The sequence below is a fragment of the Anabas testudineus genome, chromosome 23, assembly GCF_900324465.2.
Source record: "Anabas testudineus chromosome 23, fAnaTes1.2, whole genome shotgun sequence".
NCBI lineage: Eukaryota > Metazoa > Chordata > Actinopteri > Anabantiformes > Anabantidae > Anabas > Anabas testudineus.
Genome location: NC_046631.1, coordinates 10,021,385 through 10,046,111, shown reverse-complemented (window position 1 = coordinate 10,046,111; position 24,727 = coordinate 10,021,385). Strand labels below are relative to the sequence as shown.

The following is a 24,727-nucleotide window of genomic DNA, read 5'->3' as shown; positions in this document are numbered from 1 at the left end:
GGTAGCTCGATACACTACAATCCCCCCTTTTACCTCAAAGCACCTTATTTCTGTCTCTCACTTTGTGCTGTTCTCCGGCTCACTTTCTCTTCTTCTTGCTCCATTTCTCTCTGGTATTTTCTGCCTCTTGCTATCTATGTCTTTTCCTTCATATTTTACTGTAGCCCTCGGTTCATATCTCTCACTCTCATCCCAAGCTTCTGCAGTGTGAAGATAAATTTTAATATTCATGAGCAAAGCACTCCCCTGCTCTCTTTTCTTCTGTCTCTATACTTGTGTTGCCACATTAAAGGGCTTCTTCCAAAATTCAAATTCAAATGGCTTTATTGGCATGACAGTATTGGCAAAACATCATCTAGTAACAATTCTTTTACATCTCCTTCCTCAATCTGACACACTTGTGTTGCATATCAGTGGTAATTACTGTTATGTGCAATGAGATGCACATCATAATTCAGGCTTTTATTACCAGGTGAACATATCTTAAATCAATGCCTGCTTTCTGCCATCACTCTGCTGTGGAGGTAGATGTGTATGTTTAAATTGTAACTTCACAGCCTCTAGCTGGGTATCAGCCAGTGAAGTCAGGCAGAGAGATGCCTTTGTCAGCTTTTCAGCAGTACCTGATCCTGACAGGGCCGAACTGCAGCAACACGCTACGAGCAGGGAGGGAAGAACAGAACAAAGAGACGATACAGATACAGGATGAATAACAGCAAGTAGATTCCACAGGGGGAGAAGGAACAGAGTGTGATAGAAATATGGATCCTGGGATGAAGGACAAAAGTGATACAGAAAAATTATCTCACATCCTTTTCTTTGAATATATTAAAGCAGTTGACAGGACGACAGTGACCTTGTTGTAAATCACATAATTCTGTACAGTCTCTCGCTGCTTAATGAGATCAAATATAGGTAATCGAGACACATTAGTATGTAATTTCTAGGAATGAGGACAGATATGCAGCAGGAACCTCATGTGGCTTAAAGGCTAATGTACTTGCAGGATATGCAGCACTGCAGTCGCTTGGGTCTTTTCTGTAGGTACCTAACAACTCATGACCTTTGGAGATGATTTGAATTTACTTTAATTGAGAAGAAAGTCATCAATAGGTTGTTGAATTTCTTCATTTAATTCGCTTTATTTATTTCTTATTGATTCTTTTTCATTATTCATCATTATTTTATTTTTTTTTTAATGTCATCGTTGTGTTTTTATGTTTATTTGGGTAATAGAGATAACAAATGCTGGAGACAGCTGGATAGCTCAGTGGTTAACGCCACTGGCTTTGGAATCGGTAGGGCGGGGTTCGAGTCCAGGTTAGGACACTATCCAGCACAATGTCACAACTAGAGATTGACGAGGTACAACAAAATGCTACGGCAAGGTGGAGACAGGACGCCAGGACTGTGGGGAGGTGTAACCCTCCTCCCCACAAGACAGATTGTAACTGTTAATTTAAAAATGTAAATAATAGCAGGTTATAGGTTATAACAGTTGTAGATTGATAGATAGAGCTTAGATAGATACTAAAGATAAGTGAAGTACCCTCTGAAGTCTGCTAGACATGTGATGTTGTGTTGGGTACAACTAGCACAGGGGGGGGGACGCCAATTAGCAACAGAGGAGAGGAGTCAACAGTGTAGGAGAATAGGATAGTGATAAGAATAGGATCCAGCTGTCTCCTCATTTTTGGATAATGTTAGTAATTAAATAACGTTATTAAATAAAATAATGCAACATATAGGAGTTTTTATTGATACAAACTTTATTTTATTTACATACATAAACCCAACCACAACATACATGATATGGCTACAAAAATATCACTGTCACTATCTTTTTGTCTTTTTGCTCCAAGAAGTCGACAGAACAGATGAAGAAAGTGCCGACCATTGTACTCTCCGTATCTTACAAAGGAGTGAAGTTCATTGACGCTACAAATAAGGTAACATTCACAGCTCATTTCCTCTGATACCTACTGTAAATAACACTTGAAAGGTCAGTCGTTTGAACATGTGTGACATTCACAGGTGTCAGGTCTGGCTTCTGCTGCTTCTGCTTCAACCTGTGTGGAGATATGGTATAAAAATCTGTGAGGTGTGGTAGAAAGCAGAATGATAAAAGATAATAATCAGTATTAGAATAGATGAGCTAAATGTTCTTTAATACCTAATGCTTTAAAAAACACACAGTTCATTAAGACTTATCCCTTGATGTGAGATGTGAAGAGCTATAGACCCACAATTAGAGATTGTAACAATAAATAATTGTAAATAATAGCTTAGCTTAGTGCTAACTGACCAAGATAGGTGACCAGGCTGAGATAGACACCAAAGATGAGTGAAGTACCTTCTGAAGTCTGCTAGAATGTGATGTTGTGTTGGATACAACTAGCACAGAGGGGACGCCAATTAGCAACAGAGGAGTCAACAGTGTGGGAGTGTGAGGGTAAATCCCAGCTGTCTCCTTATTTTATTTTTTTTAATACATATATATATTTAATGTATCTATATTTCTAGTACGTAAGTTAGCAGAAACAAAAAACTAAAGGTTTCATATTGTTTAAAAAAAAACCTGTTTAACACTTTATCCCTTTTCCATCACAACTGACTGATTTGAGTGTCAGCATGCCCAGTTTACTCAGAGATAGTGTTTTTCAGTGTGTAATATTTCACACTATTCAATCAATTACTGGACAGATACCATAAGATTACAGTTTCAGGCACAGATTCCCATGTGTCAAAGAATAAGATCTATTCTACCTCAGTTTGGCAAAAATGCGAGGATGTTCCTACCTCTCACATCCTCTTCATCTTAGATCCTTTCGTGCCTAATGTAGAGAGGTAGAGAGTGATTAAAAAAAAAAAAGAATTGTTATTATGGGTAACAGATCAATCTATATAGCTTACTATAAAAGGAAAAACAGTGGCTTTACAGCATCTGTACATCTCCAGGACATTTTACACAAGTAGTAAAATCACCTTATTCTCTTGTTAGAGTCTGTACTGAAACACAACTAGACACAGTGATTTCTCACCACAACAATCAATAGGCTGATATCCTTTTACAGCATTCAAGACCAAGATGACTAAAGCCAGATTGTTGTGTAACTCCATTGTTCCACTGTACAGAATGTACACTTGGTATTTTTTAAAATAATGCATTTTAAAGCTCATGTTACCTTTATCATCCTAAATTTAATAAGGTCACTTAGAGCTCTAATTTGTCTTATGATAGTACTATATAAAATCTACAGAAATTCTAATTGTTACTGTGACTTTCGTCATTTAGCACAAAGACAGCAACTTCTGTCTAAAAATGTTTTTCTGCTGTTGGTCCTCACTAAAACTTTTCTATTTCAGCTTTGATGCTGTATAATTCACTGCACTGAAATGTACTTTAACTAACAACAGTCTGAGTTTTCTCCAGAGGCATTACCAGAGGACAAATTCCAACTCAGTGACTCCAGAAAACTCTTAAACCAAAAATTGTGCTACAGTGATTATGGTTTTAGGATGTGATATGGGATGAATAATAAATCACATTTGTTTTTCTGTGGCTCAGTAGAAATATACAACCTCTCTGAAACTCTTTATCTTTCCTCCCCCCTTTTTTTGTTCATTTTCTTTTCACTTTTTGTATTAGCAGAATATCATCGCAGAGCATGAGATCCGTAACATCTCATGTGCGGCTCAGGATCCAGAAGATCTGTCTACATTTGCCTATATCACCAAAGATCTGAAGTCCAGTCACCACTATTGCCATGTCTTCACTGCTTTTGATGTGGTCAGTACTGCCAATGTTTACAGCTCTACACACACATATATATAAATTCTACTTGTAATATTATATTTTCATTTTAATGCCTGTTGACCTTTACCCCCTCAGAACCTGGCCTATGAGATCATCCTGACGCTGGGACAGGCCTTTGAGGTGGCCTACCAGCTGGCTCTGCAGGCCAGGAAGAGCGGTCATGGATCCTCTACACTACCTGAGAGTTTTGACAGCAAGCCCAGCAAACCTGTTCCCAAACCCCGCTTCAACATCCGCAAATCTGTAAGCACCGCTGCTGTTTGAATGAAAAATCCATCCCAAACCTAAATTCACTTTGTAACTCTAGGTGATTAGCTGGATTCAAAGGATTGCTAATAAACTAATCATTTACAGGACTTAATACATTTGTTAACAGAGATTCAATCTATTTTGGGATGGATTTTCACTTTAACCTGTGATTTCACCCCTCAAACTTTAACCCTTTAACTCAAATGTAGCTTTTCTGTATCTGCTTCTAATCAATTCTAACCAGCATCTCATTGACTCCGTCCCATTTACACTAAAATCAGCTCCTAACTTCCATCCCTCTGCTACGATTTGTCCAGATCTCTCATCCCTATTCATTTGCATCGTTTCCAACTCCGTTTGGTTTATCGGATTATCTTAAATCGCATGTGTTTTGTATGTGTGTGCGTCCTGACCTAACAAAACATGCGGCATAGGTGTAGGTGGATATTTGATCTGTTAAGCATCCATTCAGTCTTGCTGTCCCTGCAGTCTCTTATACACTGACCTGATTGATGAGGGCTGTTTGCGTAGGGCTCCAGGGAGGCTTGCTTGCAGGCAGTGCGTTTGTCTGTAAGAAGATAAAGAATCATCCCATGGTCAAGTCCTCCATACTACTGCATTGAGAATGTGTTCATTGGCATTTTAGCATCTGTAGAAACAAGACACAAACACTGCTCTGACACACTACTAGTTATCAAAAATGCAGCATTACTTTAACACATGTCTAAAATCTGTCATCAAATATTTGCTACTTGTCTCTACATTGTGAAGACCAGTCTGCCTTTCACACCACGTGGGTAAAGACAGGGTTCAGCTTATTAGTTACTAAGGGTTGAGGTTAAGCATTTACTGTGGTTATGATGGTTAAGGTTTAGAGAAGTGGGCTAGAGAATAGGTTATATCACTGAGCGTATTTACAAAGATAGCTTTACAAGCGTATGTCTGTTATTCATGTCTCCTTCAACCACAGCGTCAACCTCCTATTAACCTCAAAGCTTTAAAATAGCCACGTTAGCTCTGCACTCACTTCCTCCTCTACCAACATGCATCAGCTGGCATGTGTGTCTGACAGACTGGGTATAGAGTTACAGTGGCTGCTATATCAGTGTGCTAAGACTATTGCTGTGAGCCACAGGAGGAGGAGATGGTGACAGGAGAATCGGCAGCTTCTGAGGAATAGTCTCACTTTCCAAAGTTAGAGCAAGATGTGAGACGGTGAGGAAAGAGTGAGAGATGCAGGACAAGAAAAGTGCGCATGCAGTATTTGTTCTCCTGCTGTCTGTGTGTTTTTGCAAAGCTTGTGGATGGTCCTGTGCCTACAGAGATGATGGACAATGGCATGTGTAAACACAGTCTGCTGAGTCGGCTACCGTTACATTAATTGCCTTTTTCCTTCGTGTTCATATAAGTGAATGTGTGTGTGTGTGTGTGTGTGTGTTAATGACTTGTGGTGTGCAGCAGGACAAAGACAGTGCAGTATTCACTTAATATTCCTGCCACCTGCCAGCCATGATCTCCATCCTGCAGCACCTTGGAAGCCCCTGTGCTTTAAAATACTATTGTTTTGTAACTCTGCCTAGTGACAGTTTCTTTACACCCTCTCATTATCATTTTTATGTTGTGTGTGTGTTGTGTGAGCACGTGCTTGTAAATCTCCCTCAACATCCACTTAACTTGCCCTTATCCGTGTTAGCTCTTGTCTTTGAACAGCATGTTATTGTAATCTGACTGTAGCTTTAAAATGACATTGAAATGCGTGACGTTAACCGTTTGAGACTGACTTTTACAAATCTGTTTCTGCCTGTCAGTGGTGTGAAAATAGCTCGTTTCCAAGCAGCTGGTTCAGTTTTGGTTGATTTATGAGCCAATGCTTACAATAAAAATTGTACTTCTCTTTAAAGGCTGTAAGAACTGAAATTTGACGAGAAGCTTTTCCCTTGTTGACAGAATTGAGAAGAAAATTCAGAAAGAAAAAACAACTAGACTGGCTTGTGAAGCTGCTTTGGCGGAAAAATCAGTTGCTGTGTCTTACTCGTCTTGGTGGGAGTGCTGTTGCCGTGTAGTAGTTGCTATATAAATGTGGCGTAACATGGCCTACTCCAGCTTGAGTTTTGCTGTATTGCAGTGATGCTGCTGTCCCACGCTGTTTCCAGGGTGATGACTTTGCTGCCATGTTGTTGCCATGGTTTTTGCTTTGGTTTTGGAGTGCTGTTGCTTTTTCCTGTTTCCATGCAACTGCTGTCATTGCTGTGGTTCTGCCTTGCTGAATTGTTGTTTTCGGTGTTGGTGATAACAAGCAGGCGCACTTTGACCTCTATATGACCTCTGCCCCTGTAGGTCATCATGCCCCCTTCCTGCCGCTGGTCACTGGGCCACATTTACACCCCTCACCGGCCTCCTCTCCACCCTCCTCTTCCTCCCCCTCGACTCTTCCATCTTCCTCACAAAGCTCAGTCACAGGTCCTTCACGCTTTTCCTTCTCTTTTCCCTTATTTCCACATGATTTTTCTTTTAGTCAAGGAGAAAGTGCCGTCTGTAAGTGCTTCCATTTTATTCTACTGACTCTGCAGCCTTGTTTTTTGTGTGTCTCACTCTTCAGTTTCTACCTCCATCTCCATATAACATTTAGTAGCACTGCTGTCAAAATACTCCTCCGTATCATAAAGATTTTGCAAGCAGTAACCAGTATTTGAAAATGATTAGGACTACACTTTACCATTATTAGCTCAGTGAATGCTAGAGAGAGGGAGAAATTATTCAAATGCGCTAACAGCAATCAACTTCCCTTGTCTAGCACTGGATGGGAACTGAAAAGCCACATCAGTTTCCATCCCTGCAGCATCATGTCAAGTTCTTATGTTCAGACCCTTCTGCAGAAAATCAAACTGTAAAGCTTGTTTTACGAGTGCAAACATAATTCTGTCACAACTTGGTGGCGCATGCTGGGTGAATTTGTTGCTCAGTTTGATTTTACAGTGCCGCGAGATCGAAAGTGTGTCTGCCTGTCCTTAATCCTGCAAGCCCCTAACACGATTTTAAGGTCTTGCTGTGGCTGTCAGAGGGCGTGTAAGAGGGGAGAGGGTAGAACTGGATTAATACATTAGTCAGTGTCTGTATTGATGCTGTGGCTGCGTGTTGAGAGAAGATAAGACAAACTGTTAGTTTACTACAGAACTTGGAGATTAATTCTGTTTACTCAAACACAAGCATGTCTCTAATGCTTTTTGTTGAACACTGACATTGTAGTTTGACACCTAATGCAAGTAAATTAAAACAGAAAGTTTAGGGACAAATTTAGTCGTCTGTCAAAACTAAAGCACGCGCTGTCAATTCTCCCCACCCCCCTAAATCATCTGGAAATAGGTTGGTTTCCTTCTGAGCTTCACGGTGGCACAGACTTTCCTGTTGTTTGATCATTAAAATACGAAGTATGATGTACAGTAAGCGACTGTGGCATATATAGTGCACTATAATCGCAACTGTAGACCAGTAGGTTCCTACAGTAAAATTAAAAATGGCAATCCTTCTCCGATATTACTTTGTGTTCTCCATTCTGCTTCCATGACTATATTTCCTATCCCTCTGACATTCTGAGTTACTTTCCATTGCATTACTTTTTCAGCAGGGCATCATTTATTTATTCTACCATGTCACTCTGATTTCACTTACGTTATTAGTATGAAGTTCTGTCAGACATTTGCCTGTGAAGTGTGCAAAATGTCAATCTTCAAAACCAGGACACGGAGATTTCCCAACATGCATTCTAAAAATGAATACACTAAAATACAGTAAAGTGAAGTATTTTGGTCTGAATACATAGGTCATTGGAAATGATGTTTTATTTCTGCCTCATTTTCCTTTCTTGTAATGTTTTTTCCTGTTTCCACTTTCCCCTTTTCTTCATCTCTTTTTGTGCCAGATGGAGCAGCCGTCCATGGACCAGAAGGGCCACGCCAACGTGCCATGGATTGTCGAGCCGGGTCAGGAGGCCAAGAGAGGAGTCAACACCAAGTACGAGACCACTATTTTCTAACATACACCCGCCTTGTCTCCACTCCTGTGTGTGTGTGCCTTTCAGAGGTGGCCCTGTGCCGGGGCCCTGCCCCGGAGTTGGGCACAAGCGACGCACACTGCCGTCGCCTCACCGGCTGAAAATAACAAAAACAAAAAAAAAAAGAAAAAAAAACAATACATCCCGCCCCGTTAGACGAGCCTGTCCAGTGCATGATGATGTTTGGCGCTGCGCTGTCTCTCTCTTCTTTCTCGTCTCTTTTGTTTCTGCTCCCCCTTTCTTTGGCCTGGGTCCCATCCTCCTGCCTGCAGGGCTGGCGCATGACCTTTGAACCCAGGGCTGTGGTGCACCTCTGTCTCCACTTGTAGGGGGAATGGTCAGCTCCGTTTTTCCACTTCCTGTTTGTCGGTCAGTCAGCGGTCAACCGGCTGGTTGTTCTGCTTTTTTCTTTTCTTCCTGTTGATGGGTGTAACCATTGGCTTTGTCCCTCTCCTTTTTCTCCTGCAACTGCCTCCATCCCTCACTTTTCTTTACATCTCAGCCCTTTTGTCCAAATGCCGCTGACAACTTGAATGAGATTTGAAACCAGAATACTGCTAAGAGCTGTAACAGTGTTTTAGCTGTCTGTTGAGCCCAGTGTGGGAGCTGACAATGAGGAGGGACGTTGTCTAGCATGACAACTGGAGGACGTGTTCAGACTTTTTAAATTTATTTTATTTTATTTTTTAATCAAAGAGGAGAGGTGATGTAGCACAGTCAATTTTGACTCAAACTGGTTCATCCAGCAGGCTACTAGAATGTATTTCAACTTTTTGATTCTTTATATCAGATTATTTTTTGAAAATAACTACTTTAAACTTGACCTGTGACACAGGAAGACATAGGTGATATTTTGCTTTTATAGCACCTTTATCAGCACGTGTGTACATGTTCCGAATTATTTTAACCACTTGGATTTTTCCCTGGCTGTAAAACTTATTTTATTTGGGGGAAGAAAATCTCGTCTGTAAAAGGTTTAGCATGTGGCTTGTGAGACGCATGGTGGCCATTTTGGATTTGCTGAGCAGGGGGGCCGGTGGAGAGGCGTGGTGTGAGGGCTTTCTCGATAAGTGATGTCATCTCATTTGCAGGGCAATGCCGGATGCTCATGTCTATTACAGTGGAATGCAAAGAATGTAGCCAGCCCTAAACACGGACCTTGTCACACATACAATGCAAAATGGACTACAAAAGGACTACAAACATGGACGCCACTCCAGTGTTTAAGGTTGACTACAAAAATTAAACATTCATCCATCCTACATGATGCTTGACACCGTAAACATTGAACCTATAGACACTTGCACACACAGGACTGCATCTTGACAGACGCTCTGCTCTGAATGTACACTTATTTGAAAGCAGCCTCAACTTTCTGCAGGATCTGTTTAATGCGCCGAACTTGGGAGGTTACAGGGGAGTTGTTGGTAACAGACTATGGGCTTACTAAAGGCACCACTGGGCATGTGTCGGTGTTGGTATGGATTCAAGGATATCTGGCTGGCTCTTTTGGTATTTTGTTTTGTTTTTCAGAATACAGAGATATATGCACAAGTGCATAAATGTGATTGGACTAGCTGTAACGGGTGTGTCTCATCATAATGGACGATGAACCTATGTGAACAAAACTGCATCTGCCGTTTAAAAAAAAAAAATCTATTAGTATTGCCCGACCTTTTAATGTTTAAAATGAGAGTATTATTACCATAATGATTATTCTTGTGCAACTCTTGTCTACTGTTGTCTTAATGTTATATTATTTTTATATGCTGAGATGAAAACTTTGGGCTGAGAATGATGGCCATCCTTTAAAAAAAATTTAAAATAAAACTAGATGATCATACTTGTATACACAGAGTGAATGTTGCAGGTGGCTAGCTAACTCTTGTCAGGTCAATCCTCCATCATTTCTCATGGGGCTCTACTCTTATCTAGCAGATGTACTATTTTAAACGCAGTATTACTGTATTTGGATGAGACATTATCCAATTATAAAATGTACATAGATATTTTGCCAACTCATTGTTCATACATGTAAAAGATTAAAGGATTTGCAGTACATGGCACTGGAAACAAGGTACCAAAATAAAGGTTGGAAATTTAAAAACAGGTGGATTGTAGAAGTTGTATTTTGAGTGAAAACTGAAATGAGTTATTTGGAGACATCACTGCTGACCAACTAATGTACATAGGCTTGGGCTTCCAGTACACTGATTTTTGTAATTTTGGCCATTATTTATATCCTTGTAAAGCACATGGAATAAAATATGACTTGTACAACCATTATTTATCCTTGAGATAAAGTTGTCATTTGTTTTCTTTACATTCTTGTCTTTTTCATTATAGTTTAAACTCTTCTGAGCAAGTGTGGAGGGATAGTTATCAGTAATAATAAAAATGTACTTACCATAGCAATAATTGGAGAAATCTGGAAATACACCAACTGCTGTACAAACAGAAAACATATAGTTTAGGATTTAGCAGCATACTGTATTTATGTAACTTTATAATCTCTCTGGTAAACATCCAAAAAACTAATAATTGATCTCCAAATATCATCTACCTTTACATCCAGTAGTCTTTGGCTCTGGTACCAGGCTGTGATGGCAGGGACATCAGAACTGACCAGAGACACAAAATGGACAAGGTTATTCCCTTTCTGCACACTTCAGATCATTAAGAATCTAACAAAGAACTGTTTTTATATTAGGTCGTGAGACTTGAGGTTAATTTCTAGACTTTAAAGACCCCCATTTAGAACTGCTTAGCAACATAGCATGTATGATTTGTTTCTTCCTACTGTTACACGTTACGATTTAGTCGACTCTGACAGAGAGGTCTACATTGGGTCAGCAGTTCCCTGCCTTCTTATATGGTCAATTAACTACTTTCACTGGCCTTCAGACAACCCCACTCACAATTTGATAAACAAGGCTGCAGTGTTTCCATGGTGACTGAATCCCTGCACAGTTTGCCCATAAGCCTCTGCTGTAATGCTGCAAAAGCACATAATATACATTGATGCCACCACGCTAAACAGACAGCAACCAGCCCAGCAGTCATTCGTTATCCAAAGATATACAGTTTGAATACTGTAGAAGCTCCCAAAATATGAAATCTGAATAAGCAACAACCATCTGCCTATATTATGCATAATTCATTTAGTAAAATGACAAAAACACTAACCCTTCCCTTACCACACTCATGTCTCACTAAGTTTTTTTGCTAGACAGATATTGCACATAAAGAAAGGCCTGTTTTTTATCAGGCTAAGGTTCTACCCTGGAAACACACTTAGCATGTCAAGTTGCATCCAGTTTCCATCACATCTCTTTCCTTTATGCTTTGTAAATCAGACACTAAATCACAGATGCTAAATGGAAAAGCAGTTTCAATACAAATTTATGTACACAGATGCATGAATGAAATATTAAAGGAATTTAAACATCAGATGAAAGCTTTCACATGAACATTTAATCAGTCATTAAACAGGAGCCAACTGACTAGGGCTGTTTATGCAATAATTAAAACCATCACTGCTTAGCGCTAAGGGGTTTAATTAAACAAACATGAAGACCCTGGCAGGGTTTGAGAGCTGGAGCCCCTCTGGCTGTTCTCACCACATGGTGTGCCTACATTTGACTGACAGAACTTTAAGCCAGAAACAGAGTTTTAAAATTATCTACAATGGAAAGTGGCAAAGGTAAGTGAACCCTTTAATGGCTCATGTAAAACATTCAGGTAACGTTAGCACGGTCACTTCAGCTGGTTAATATGACAGATATGAGTGGCAACTGGGCTGCGTAATTGTTTTCAAATCGATATTACAATTTAACAATGTGCACAGCCAAGCTGCATGTGGGACAGCAAGACTTCCTACGAGCCAGCAGGCATCACTTACAGAAGCATTCAAGAGAATCACAACGTACAAACACGACAGTTAGGCTGTAGTTGAATTTCTGCCTTCTCAGTCAACAAAAGGTGACTTTTAGTTAAATATAAAAATGTATCCTGGCTCAGAAATGCAATCCCAGTAAACTACAGTACGCTCCAGTTGTACTATATAAACGGTTTACTGCAAACTTTACACCACTAGTAGTTCTTTTACAATCCACAACTGTCTACTACTTAGCTTTATAAAAATGGGATAATAGAAAAAAAAATGTGGAAGGGAGGATGAGTGTCTATAAACCTCTACGAACTGACATTTACAGTGAGTCTCTGGAAAGCTGAACAAGCATTTGTCATGAGTTATAAACCACTGAATGAAAAGGCTCACAATCTGTTTGCAGGATGGACAACTGCAATCTGCAGCCAATAGAAGCAACCACTGCACTGTTTTCTGAGGCTGAAGAAAAGACCCAGGCTGTGGCTAAAGATTTACTGCCAATCCACAATTTGGTGCATTCTGTTGAAAACTGACAAAACAACATTTTATTGTTTGTTAAAAAAAAAAAAAAGGCCACTGTGGGAGAGTGGGAGGTAATTCATGACATTATTTCTGGGAGATTAGACCAAGAGTCGAGAGTGGTGCAGTGGCGGCTGTATTTACGTTTCCCAAAGCTCCTGCAGCTTGATTTTATTTCTACAGCTGGCAGAGGTGGAGGCGCACGACTTAACTGAGCACAAAAAGGAGAACAATGAGAAAAGAATAATAAAGTAAGAGGGGAACACACAGAGAAGCACTGAAGACCTATTTGTGAAAGGAAAAGTACGTGGAAATGGCAAGATGATGGTTTGTTAACGATCACTAATTTCTTACACTAAGTGTATGACAGGAAGAGTGTATGCTTTGTTTCACCGTCTGTGTCAGACTGTGGGGGCCGGCCAAAGTTACAGATGGTGCGTACTGCCCACGGCTACCAGCTAAATGAAACAACAATGTGAAAAACGGCTTTTATAATAACCACAATATCTGGCATTTATTCAAAAAGGACAGCATCAACCAGAGCTTCTTTCTGATCCAGTAATGACATTTAGGTTTAACTCCACACTGTGTACACTGAAATCCAGTCTCCTGTATTCTGTGCACACAGGTCCCAGAAATGGGAGGAAGCTCATCACTGAAACTATTTTACATAAAAACAATTTGCTACGTTTGGTAAATGGCAGGCTCAACACAAAAACACCTTTTTTTTGCACCTAGCAGATGTGAGATGTGGTGCATGGCACTCGCATTATCATAATATACTGAAAAGAGTCCAACCTGGAAACTGACTGGCTGGAAACCGCTTCTGCAGAACACGTTAACAAAAAGGTAAGCAAACACACACACACCCCCACACACACAGACTAGCTTGCGATAGGCACAAAACAAAAGCTGTACTCTGTCTCTCTAATAAAGTCAAACTCTTGAGCATACCGACGTACAGTAGACTCCAGCAGACTTTATCTCTGTAGGGTACAAAGAAACTATTCTGCACCATCTTCAAAAAGAAACATGCTCAGCAACAGACTTTTACCGCCACTATTTTCGGGAGTAATGAAAAACACATTTCCATCACTCTGCACTGGGGCCAATATCAGCGTATTGCTGATGCATCAGTATCTGAGAATATGTTGGCTGATAATTAGCAATAAACTGCAGTACTGAAAGACCGAGCTAGGCTGGACTGGATTTAAAACCCATTAGATACAGCAGCACTTTCTGCACCATAGAGCACAACTATTTTATTTTTTTGCATTTAAAATGTCCTGTTCAGTATTTATAATGGAAAACAAACCATTCAGAGTAAGTAGGGTGCAGGTAATCTAAGTAATGATGCCTATTTAGCAACAGAGAATGTGAAGTTGGAGTTTACGTTTGTCATGTAGTGAGGACTGTGTCTTTCTCATGACGTTTGCTGGTTAGTGACTTATACATTGGCTGATTTTGCATCCGGCCTCTAAAAAAAACCATGAACTTAGGGATTTATAACTTTTAAACTCAAAGTGTATGCACAAAATTAAAATAATTTACAATATACAGATGGTGGTATAGCGTCAGGATCTGTAATCCTGTCTTTAGCTGCCAAGTCATATGGTTAACGGTTAATACCATCTTAATGATTTAATTATGCCCATAATAACAGACATGGCTAAACAGAGTGTGTACCTCGCTGTTGTTTCCCTTAAAAAATAACTGTAATACTAAACACAGTCAGTAACACCGCTTGACGTAGTAAAAATAAATTAAGTACCAAGCCATGCAGCAACACTGCCCCTTTTGTCCATGGACTGGATGACACAGTCCAAGACAGACCAACAAAAACATGAAATGCCACAAAACAGCTTCATCACCTGTAATATTACCATACAATACAGCTCTTGCATCTCACCAGCAATTAGTCCTATCCCTTGATGAACAGCTAGGCTCAGAAAAACACCTCAGTGACAAAGCGTATTATGACTGTGTTACATCAGACACCAATGAAAATGAAGACTAACTGATAACAAATGGATCCAGTGTAAAACCTCCCTGGCTGTAAAAACATTTACCACTGCAGATTAATAAGAATTTAGACATGCAGCATTGAAGACTTGTTTTGTTCTGTATAATTCTCTGGATAGACCTGTATATGAAGCAACCAGCACTCCTGATTCACACTCAAATCTAGGAAAATTGGTCAAAACAGAGTTGGTTGACGAGGTTGATGACGAATATTGAAAATCACCTCAGATGTGCGTCAAGTTTGTATTCACTGAATTTAAATCTGGTTATTTTCTTGGGTCTGCTTACTGTGCCAAATGGGCAGAGGATAACCATGTAGGTTAAGTGCTACAGCAAAATTTGATTTGACAGTGCTGAAAAAGGCTCATAAAGTATTTTACATAATGACAATTTGTTATATTTTGTGCAGCTGATTTCAGAGCAGAAACGTTTCGGGTAAGGTAGGTGGTATTAAAAGCATGTGGGAGAGCTGCATGCTGATCTACCCTGGAGAACACAAAAACTACAACTGGCATGACTGCGATAAGAGCTGATGGGCTAGCTGTTCTGGACGGCATTTCTGAGCTGAGGTTGACGTCTGCTCCCAAAACACAGACAGCTGTGACGGCGCTGCAGGCTCGTACCGAGCCGCCTCCCAGCAGTCAGCCGACATGACAGCGGTGAAGCCGAGCTGTCACATAAAGCTGCTTATGTCACCTTTCCAGTACACAAGAATCAGCAAAGCACAAAACTTATCTTTGACGCAGTGAAGAATTAAGAAAAAGGTGTTAATACCAAGAGAAGAGCAGAGGCTTAAGCTGCACTAAGAAATCTCTCATATTTTTAGCTACAATCACAAAGCGGAGCTGCAATCAACAAAAGCACTTGATCAGTATTGAACTAGCATTTCTCTGGTTTGTTTACCGATTAATTTATTATGTTTGAACATTTACACTGTATTTTGCAGAGGGCTGAAAATTAGCTTAGTTTGGCCACCTTATAAAAACCTGTTCTTTTTCTAAGTGCCAGTGTTTTACCTGTATAATCTCTTAATAATAAACAGCTAAAGAATAAACTCTTGGGAAATGATCAATTGAAATGTAAGTGATGTATTAGGATAATAAATTTCATCATATGTGTCACTGCTTTTAAGATCAATATTGTAATTGGATTAATTATATATTTTTCTGGAATCATTCACTCTTACTACAAGTCCTTACAGAAATAGTTTTGGCATTTTAGGGAGCTAAACTAGCAACTGTTATATGTGGTTCAATCTTCTCACTGCTCGTCATAAAGAGAAAAACAGGTAGCCCAGCTTTGTCAGGTTCAACATCCAAGACACCACCTCTACAACAGACCAATTAACATGTATACTGTACACACGGAGCGACCTACTGTTATTTCTAGACAAATAAAAGGTTGGCACATCGACGTAGCATGAGAACTCTTTGAAAACAGGTGTACATGTCTTTTTGGATCGATCATAAAATCATTAAAAAGAACCTTCACTGATTTGCTTTGCTGTAGGATTAGCAGATGTAACTGATTACCACTAACTATAATTTCTATGTACATATATATAATTTCTCTCTACGGTGCCCACATTTAAAGAGCATCTTTCTTCTGCAGACTTGCTTCACTAGGCAGAGAACAGCATCGTAGGACAGAGACATAAGGCCAAATTGGTACAATGGTTAAATCTCAACAGTGAAACACCATGTCATGTTTTTTTTTTTTAAAGCACATGAAAGATAAGCAGATCAACTGCATGAACACATACACACAAGCTTCCTGAGGCTAGGCAGACTACAAGTCCACACAGCTCATCAGCCTGCTCCAGTCACTCTGCTCCAGATCTGTCTGCATTCATTTGAGCACAGCAGCAGCAGCACTAATTGTTTGGGACAACCAATGTTTAATGCTAAATGGTGCAAGAGCTCTGGCACAAGTAAATACAATAATAGCTTCCTAACAAAAAAAATGTTAAAAATGACTCAGTTCGTTGCTTAGTCAGTCTGAAAGACAGCAGAAACAGCCTTGAGGATCAGTAATCTGCTTTTGCTATGGTTACATAAACTGATTTATTTAGGATGTTGGTTTTAAGATGTTTTAAAAAAAAAGCCTACACTCATTCATCTTGTCTTCTCATTGATGGTTTTGCACTGTATCGTATATAATCAGAGGTTATATTCGTAACCATTTAAAACTAGTGCACTAATATAATAAAACACTTACATGTGAGCGATTATGCACAATATGTCCACTAATCGACTCACTGTGCAGGCTCACTTGTGTTGTGAAGCGCAAAGAGACTCTAGTCCTACAATGTGTGATAAAAACAAAGGAGAGTACAAATCAGCACCATAACAAGACATCTTCACACATCAGCTCCCCACCAACCAACTTCAACACCAGGAGAAAAACAGCTGCAGACAGAAAATCCAATCTCATTTAATCCTTAAAGATCAAGAACCGTACTACATGTTTTATTTAGTCATTAAAAGAAATTACGATCACAAATCCCTAGTATTTCTAGTTTCTGTTTCAACAACCAAACAAAAATCTAATGTTTTAAACAGATAAAATGTCTGACTTCTGTCTAATGTGAATGTAGCACATTAAACATAGTGCACACAGTCATGTTGTCATTAATAACTACAACAACCCTTGCTGTGCATTATTAACATATCAAAAAACTGAAATACGTATATTTTTAAAATAAAAATTTAGGATAGAACTCAATCTTAATTTAACCTGTCCCTTACTGATCCTTTAGTTTCTCTGAAAAATGGCTTACAGATCATCTGCTCTCAGAAAATAAGATTTTCATCTCAACCTACCCCAAAAACCTTTTACGTAACTGTGATCATGCTTTTATATTGAAGTGCAGATTTGTCCAGCTCTTGCTAAGACGGCACATGGTGTAAAACATCAGGAATTGCATCTTGGGAGCTTATAATCTGATCGGTATACAATATGTATATCCTGGTCATAATGCTAGTAAGATCAAATTGACTGTCGCGCCACTCAGCCTTAAGAGGCTTTTAAAACTGCTGTTGAACTTTAGGTGGCCTGCGTTTTCCGTCCTGCAACGAATCACGGGTACAAAACCAGATTAAAGCATAAAGCTCTGTCTGCAGCGGTGTGTTCATGTTGTGTGTGTATTTGGAGTTTATCTGTTTGAAGCAGCACCTTGCCTCATCAGAAAAACTGCTGGTGTGCAAGTTTTGGATGATGCGTGCTGTAATTCTTGAACACATTTCGGCTAAAATGCATTTGGTGCTATAATGTATCCGAAGAGGCAGCAGGAACATAATAGAGAAAATTTAGTTGTCAAGCAAGACGGTTCGATGGCTTCAAAAGCTTGTTGTATAATGTGTGATTGCAGGGTGGCAAAGTGGTTGGACAGACTGTTTGGTAAGCAGAAGCTTACAAAACATCATCAACAGGTTGGTTGAAGTGCCCTTGAGCAAGACAACAAAGGTTTTTCTCTTGATAAGTGGGGACCTAATGTCTACTTACTGCTGCTTTCATAACACCTCATCCAGCACTCACTGCAAAATACAGCAAACCCAAGGTCTAAATGGTGCTGAAAACACTTAACACAGCAAAATAAGAAAATCTGAACACGAATAAGCAGAAGAGTCACGTAGAAAGTTATGATGACAGATTAAAATAACACACTTTACCTTGATAGGCAATTTTAAAACAACTGTTTGTGCTTCATACATCAATTTATTCATCTTAGTCAATAAATCAGGACTTTTATTTAACATCTCAACATACGCTGTCAATCAACTTTAGGAATGTTTTTCTCGACATCACAGTTTAATTGTTTTAGTACTGAAGTTATTTTATAATCAAGTAATCTGTTAATTATTTCTGATTAATCAATTAAAAACATACAATGGGTTGCCTGGTTTGTCTGTGCCACAAACATCCGTTCTTGTCCAACAACAATTAAAAACACACTGCTCCACACACACTGCTCCACTGACTGATGTTTCTTTAATGGAAAAGAGGAGCTGGGGTGTGAACGTGTCACTCACACGCAGTTGGTTATTGCTTACTTTGGACAACTGTAGGAAATATTGCATTTTTTTTAAACAATATCTCAACCAAGTCAGGAATAAAGAAACATCTCAGTGAAACAGTGTGTATGGCCGTTTCTGAACAATAGAAGAACAGATGAATAAACTAATCCAGGGTTCAGAATAATGGACAATTTAAAAAAAGGAATAATTTTAAAAATGGCTAAAGGTTAGGCTTTAAAATCCTAAGATAAAATCATAAAACAGGAAAAAGAAGATCATTCTCGTATTGAGGAAACTGAAACCTTTGTTATTTTGTTTAAATAAACAACTGAAACATAAATATTTTCTCTTCTCTTTCTCTTCTGTTACTGTTTCTGACGCTGTACAAATACCATTTTTATGAGCTCTGGAGATTTGGTTTTATTTAATAATAGAATATTTAGAACTTAATTCATGGAACAATCTTCAATAAATGGAACTGTGTTGATTCCTCTCCTTTGAATTTACAATAAAACAGAGCTGTAGGAATGATCTTCCTTAACCAAACATGAAACACAATTTTCATTGTTATTGTTTCATTATATATTTACAAGTGTAAATGCAAACTGGAGCTACATTAACTTCCACTAAAAAGAAAGAATAAACAAGCAGTCCTGCCTCTCTTTCCTTTGGCGTTATGAGAGTCCTAAAGGCCTGGCTGGGAAAGCTACTGGACAAGACAAGACACAGGTGAGCAACGCTCCAGCTCTTCCTAGGCCTTTGTTCCATTTCAATCTCCTCTGACCTCCCCGATATCACAACCTTACATATTTTACACAGAATAAACAATTTTGCCATTGCTCAGTCCTGCTCTGTGTGACATGGCCATGGCTGCATTTCCAAGGCTGTACCATCTGGGCTGATGGGTGAGAGAAGGTGAAACAGCTAAGAAGAAATGGGAAACTGCCCAACGTGGAGTGAGTTCTGGCTCTCTGCCCTCTGGCCCAAAAAGGGAAAGCAATAAAGGTGGCGCACAGCTGAGCCAACAGCTGACAGGAACAGGAATCAATGTTTGGCCAAGGTCAGGACTAACAGCACACACATATCCACATGGGGTGAAGATATAACAGCAAAACAGGTTCAAAAGACACTGGGGAATGATGAAGCGGTGACCCGATACTCAAGGGGAGTCAGATCTAATAGTCAAAAGAGCAGAGGGACAACATTTGTGTGCGTGAGGGTTGGCAACTACAGCTCCTAATGCTGGCAGCCGTCAACAGGGCTGCTTACAGGTAGAGATCAGACACACAAGCATAGGATAGATAAAGTCTTTCTCAGTTTGCCGGGTTCAGTTAGTTTCCTCTCGTGCCAAACTTAACAACTCCTCCTTTAATGTGCTCATTATTCTTATGTGGGCCAAAGAATAAAATTAGCCCTAAAACTAACTTCTAAATCTGCCAAACCCATGGTAGCAAATCGCAGATTTCTCTGTGATAAGTGAAAGGAGCTACAGTAGAGAAATGCCAAACAGTAATTTAAGGTGCTGTCAGTGTAGTTTTATTTTTAACCAAACACCACAGATAACTTTAATTAAAAATGTCAAATGTAAATTTCCCACTATATAGCTTATATATCCCATTAGCAGTTCATTTATATGATGGATTCAATCTTGTTTCTGTGCAAAAATGTATCTAAAGCTAATATACTTCTGCATCTGCAGTCTATGTTAATCAAATGAAGTGAATATCTTCCAAAGTTAAAGTCTCTTTAAAATAAAAAAACACAAAAGAAGTTAATTTTGGACTAGAAAGTAAAACTCAACCTTGGGAGAGATCCACTTAATGTCACTAATTTGGAAGGTTGAAGTCTTAAACTGTCTTCAGAGTAATATTTAAATGCATTTTTTCGCAGGAGGGACTGGTTTTTGCCCCCATCGCTCATTTCTTAGTGGGATCACTTATAGACTGTATGGACATGGGTAACTTTATCCATTAAAATATATAAATACAATATGTGTACAAATAAAATCAAATGTTATTTATATAGCCCTATACCACAAATTACCATTAAGGGTTTGTACAATCTGTACATGAGACCTTCTGTCCTGATTAAGTAAAAACATAATAGACCAGCAAGTAATAATCAATTCTTCAAGTAAAATAAATAACTTTTGGAATAAATAACTTTACAGGACTGTTGTTAGATGTTGTAACAGGCATTTTTCACAATTTAGACAAAATAATTAAGAGACAAAAGGACAAATTGCGAAAATAATCATTAGTTACAGGCCTCATTGTTTGCAGTAAATGAAAGTATTAGCAAGGCTTCAATAATACCTAATTCATTCTTAACTATTTTGACAAAAACCTAGGAAAAAAGGCTGACATTCACTGGCTGTTTGAAGAGGTCACCTTAGGCTTTGGGGAACTGTACTGGAGATTTTTCATTACTCAGTGTTGTAATATCATACCTGAGTGCAGAAAAAATACAAAGGAATAAAAACCAAATCAATCCCACTGTAGAACTACTTCACTATAATTTATCTGTACTCAATCCCAAAAGAACTAATTATAATAAATGTATATACTGTTATGCCAGCTTATTACAATTATTGAAAAAACTGCAAATTGCTAATCAATAAATCCTAAAATTTAATTTGTACCCATATCACACTGCAAATATTAATTTCTACCCTGCACACTCTCACATTCACCCTCATTCTCTGAACACATGCTGACAATCATACGTGTCTCACACCTCCTGAGTACATGCACAGTGACTGTAGTTGGACTCACCACCATCCTTCACTTTTTCGATGTGTGAATTTGAGTATTCTCGTGTTTGGCTGGTTACAGGCCTTAAATCTGCATGCACAATTGCACGTTGCACAGCCACCAGCTTAAAAAACAGGAAACAGTGAAAAATTAATGAGAAGCAAAAGGCAGCGAAGAGAAAGAGAGCAGAGAGAGAATGAAAACTATATGAAAGTCTTAGCAGACAGAAAGCCGGAGGGAAGCTTAGCTCTTTTGAAACAGAACCTTTTTAAATCTCCTGGGAGTCCACGTGAAACTGCAGACCTCACACTGAGAATCTACAAAGGTTTAAATATCAGCCTCGCATTAGCCTACACCTCTTAACAGATACTGATGCTGAATCAGGCTAATTAGGCCTCTGAACTTTACATTTTAAATTACCTCTTAAAGCACACGCTTTAAAAAGTAAGCCAGGGAGCAATTTGAATACTGAAAATAAATTAATTGCTTTTAAATCCAGTCAAAACAAACTCCTTTATCTCAATTCATTCCACCTAAGTAAAATTTAGCTCAAACACACGGTAGGAAGACTTTTAAGATTGTTCCGTCATGCTACAGTTAAGTAGTGCTTACTTCAGACATTAGAGTCTGCGGAAAGGAAATCCTGGTCCAGCTGCCACCAAGAGGGGAAGGTGGTGTCAGTAGTGTGTAGATACTCAGAAGCCAGATAGCTGTAATTACTTCAGCAGCAGACAAAGATTAATTAAGTAGGAGAGAGCTGAATTAATGAGGTTAGTGCACACCTCAACCAGACTTTAAAAACTTCACAACCTCTCCCTGTGGAGACTGCAGGGTGTGCAAATGCACATGGTGATGGAGACACACACACACACACACACACACACACACACACACACACACACACACACACACACACACACACACACACACACACACACAAACAGGAAACGAGTTGTGGAATCCAGCATTTCCCTGCTTTTCATTTTAAAATGAAAAACATGTTGCTACACAAATCAGAAAAACAGCAAGGTTTTTTTTTTTTTTTTTAAAGCCAGATGAATTTTCCGTTTCAACCAAATATGTGAAACTAATCCCACCGTCAAGAGCTGAGAGTATCATGTTTAATTTACACTTGAAGGCAAAGGGATTGTTACTGATTATCTGAACTTGGCAGAGGTGTTCAAACAGGTGGAAATGTGAAAAAGACAAGATGAGCAACCATCTAAGACACTCATTCTTCCCTCACAAAGGCCCTGGGCTAACTGCACGCTAAAATCAGACTGATGTTTCCTTGAGCTTATGCAAATGTGTGTAATCATTGCAATAACAATGTAAATGACTAAACCTCCAAATCATTTTTGTTTCATGCAGCAGGCAGAAATCCACCATCTATGAAAGGCAACACCCTAAATCTAACACTGCGCTTCTTTTCTATATTCTGGTAATTTCAAGTTGTGGCCACACTGAGAATATATAACCCCATTGCATGTGCCTTCACATCACCCACTAAATGTCAGAATATAAATAGAAAGTACTCAAGTCTGACAGCTGGTAATGTTGCATTACTATGTCATATGGCTGCTGCACGTCTTCTACCAATACTGGATCAGGTCCCAAATCTGTTCGCTGCCTTGATGCTCTGCAGTGCCTAAAATACCATTCAAAGAGAAATGGTTAAGAGAAGTAGGTAATGCTGTCCTGTTTTGTCCAGATAACAAGGGTGATCACCGCACATGTGATTTATGGAGGACAAATTTACCCAGTCTCCAGAGCAGGTCCTCAAGATAAATAGCAAGTGGTGAGATCATGACAGCCATATTTAAACCAGGAAAAGACTGTGGTACTATGTTATCTGGGGTTTTCTTGGTGCCCTGATATTCATACTGAAGTACAGTTTTCTGCCAAACCTGCTCAGTGTTTCCTATACATCCATTCACAGATACACAGACAAACAGTAGTAGTTGCTTTCACTAAGTACTGACATACAGTTTAATAACCACTTTAACGGAGAGGATAGCCCGCTAACACTACAGCTTTATCAGTCACTTCTATAACACATAACTCAGCTGAGAAGTGGATCTCAGCCTTCACCCAGTGACACAAGTTTACTCAAAGTCAGCTGATGGATATGACAACAGGGAGATGGTAAAGGTATACATCACTGTCCGGCTCATGTCATCATGGACTGCATCCAGACTGTGTTACAGCCTGTGTGTAAATCAGTGGAGTTATGGCAGATTGTGGGATGGATTTATAAATTCTGCTGTCATTTGAATTGTCATCACCAGAGGCAGCTCTGGGATATTATGACTGCTGTGGCTAAGTTATTTGGAGGAACCAAAATCTAACTATAGAGTTCTGCAGCAATAACATCATAGACATACACAATATACATAATACAGTACATTCAACTCTACATCAACTCTATAGTGAGTCTAAAACTGAAACAATTAGCTGATTCATCTACTGGATGACCATAACACAGAAACATTGCTCAGTTTTTCCAAGCAAAAATGCCTGTGCATGACCTGTGCTTCCCTTTACTTCTTCGGTGTGGGCATTTTGTGTATTCAATGTCAAAATAAATCCAAATTAAAGAAATAAAATCTCATTACTCTTCCTAAAAAATACAACCACCACTAAAACTACTAAATCACCTGCTGTTTAATTGGGTGCATATAAATAAATACAAATCACAGAAGAAGCTATTTAAGCTAGTAAACTTGATCCTTGCAACACAAACAATAAAACAACAAACAAACTTTTTTCTAAAACACTGCTGCAAGTGAACCAACAGTGAAACACACAGACGTCAACAATGTCCTTCTTCACCTCTATAATGCATATTTGGTATTTATCAACATTAGATAAACAACCCTGTCAATGCAACTTTGCCACAACAAATCACAGATATCAGGTGTTTATTGCAAATGCACATTTAGCAATGTGAAATGGCTCTAGTGCATTTAGTAGAAACCTTCAAGAGCTGCATAATCAACCATGAGCATGTACATAATAATGCAGCATTTAATTATAGTTATAATTAAACATTTAACAACAATTAGCTGCAGAATATTAGTAGTGACAAGGTAACTCTACTCAAACCCGCTAAACTGCTTCACAAGCGTCTCTACAATTTAGCATAGCGGCTAACCAGTAATTAACACTGGGTAACATAGCAGGGGGTCTTACCTTAGCTCAGGTGTTTAACGTTGTCCTCCCTCTGTGTTTAGCTGTACTCCACAATACAAAGGGTCCACGAAAGTGAAAAGTTTTCATCCTTTTTCATATAATAAATGCGTAAATCATCTTATTATTTGTTGATTTTTTGGCGTCATGTGCTCCAGTTTGACGTGTGCACAGGTGTGGATCCAGGTGAGCTGATTGCTTCTTTCCGAAGCTAGCATGGTT

The 24,727-nt window shown here is 39.1% G+C and overlaps 1 protein-coding gene and 1 long non-coding RNA gene across 7 annotated transcripts in view; one reads left to right on the top strand and one right to left on the bottom strand.

The window, feature by feature from the left end:
* Positions 1-10,403, top strand: part of anks1b (ankyrin repeat and sterile alpha motif domain containing 1B) — a 166,214-nt gene extending 155,811 nt beyond the window's left edge. For 2 of the 6 annotated variants that reach the window (XM_026362152.1, XM_026362156.1), the window contains 5 exons: positions 1,863-1,949; positions 3,650-3,790; positions 3,893-4,060; positions 7,986-8,077; positions 9,209-10,403. In XM_026362152.1, coding sequence (XP_026217937.1) covers positions 1,863-1,949; positions 3,650-3,790; positions 3,893-4,060; positions 7,986-8,077; positions 9,209-9,257 — 537 coding nt within the window. In that variant the 3' untranslated portion in view covers positions 9,258-10,403. Of the gene's footprint in view, positions 1-1,862; positions 1,950-3,649; positions 3,791-3,892; positions 4,061-6,403; positions 6,527-7,985; positions 8,078-9,208 lie in introns of all 6 variants that reach the window. The other 4 variants (XM_026362157.1, XM_026362154.1, XM_026362155.1 and 1 more) reach the window with 4 other exon arrangements.
* On the bottom strand, positions 4,073-24,712 carry LOC113163483. Its single transcript, XR_003298903.1, has 4 exons — positions 24,509-24,712; positions 10,681-10,738; positions 10,525-10,563; positions 4,073-4,634 (listed from the first exon to the last, which is right to left on the bottom strand). It is a non-coding gene; the product is annotated as an uncharacterized LOC113163483 (long non-coding RNA).
* Positions 24,713-24,727: the final 15 nt, after the last annotated feature.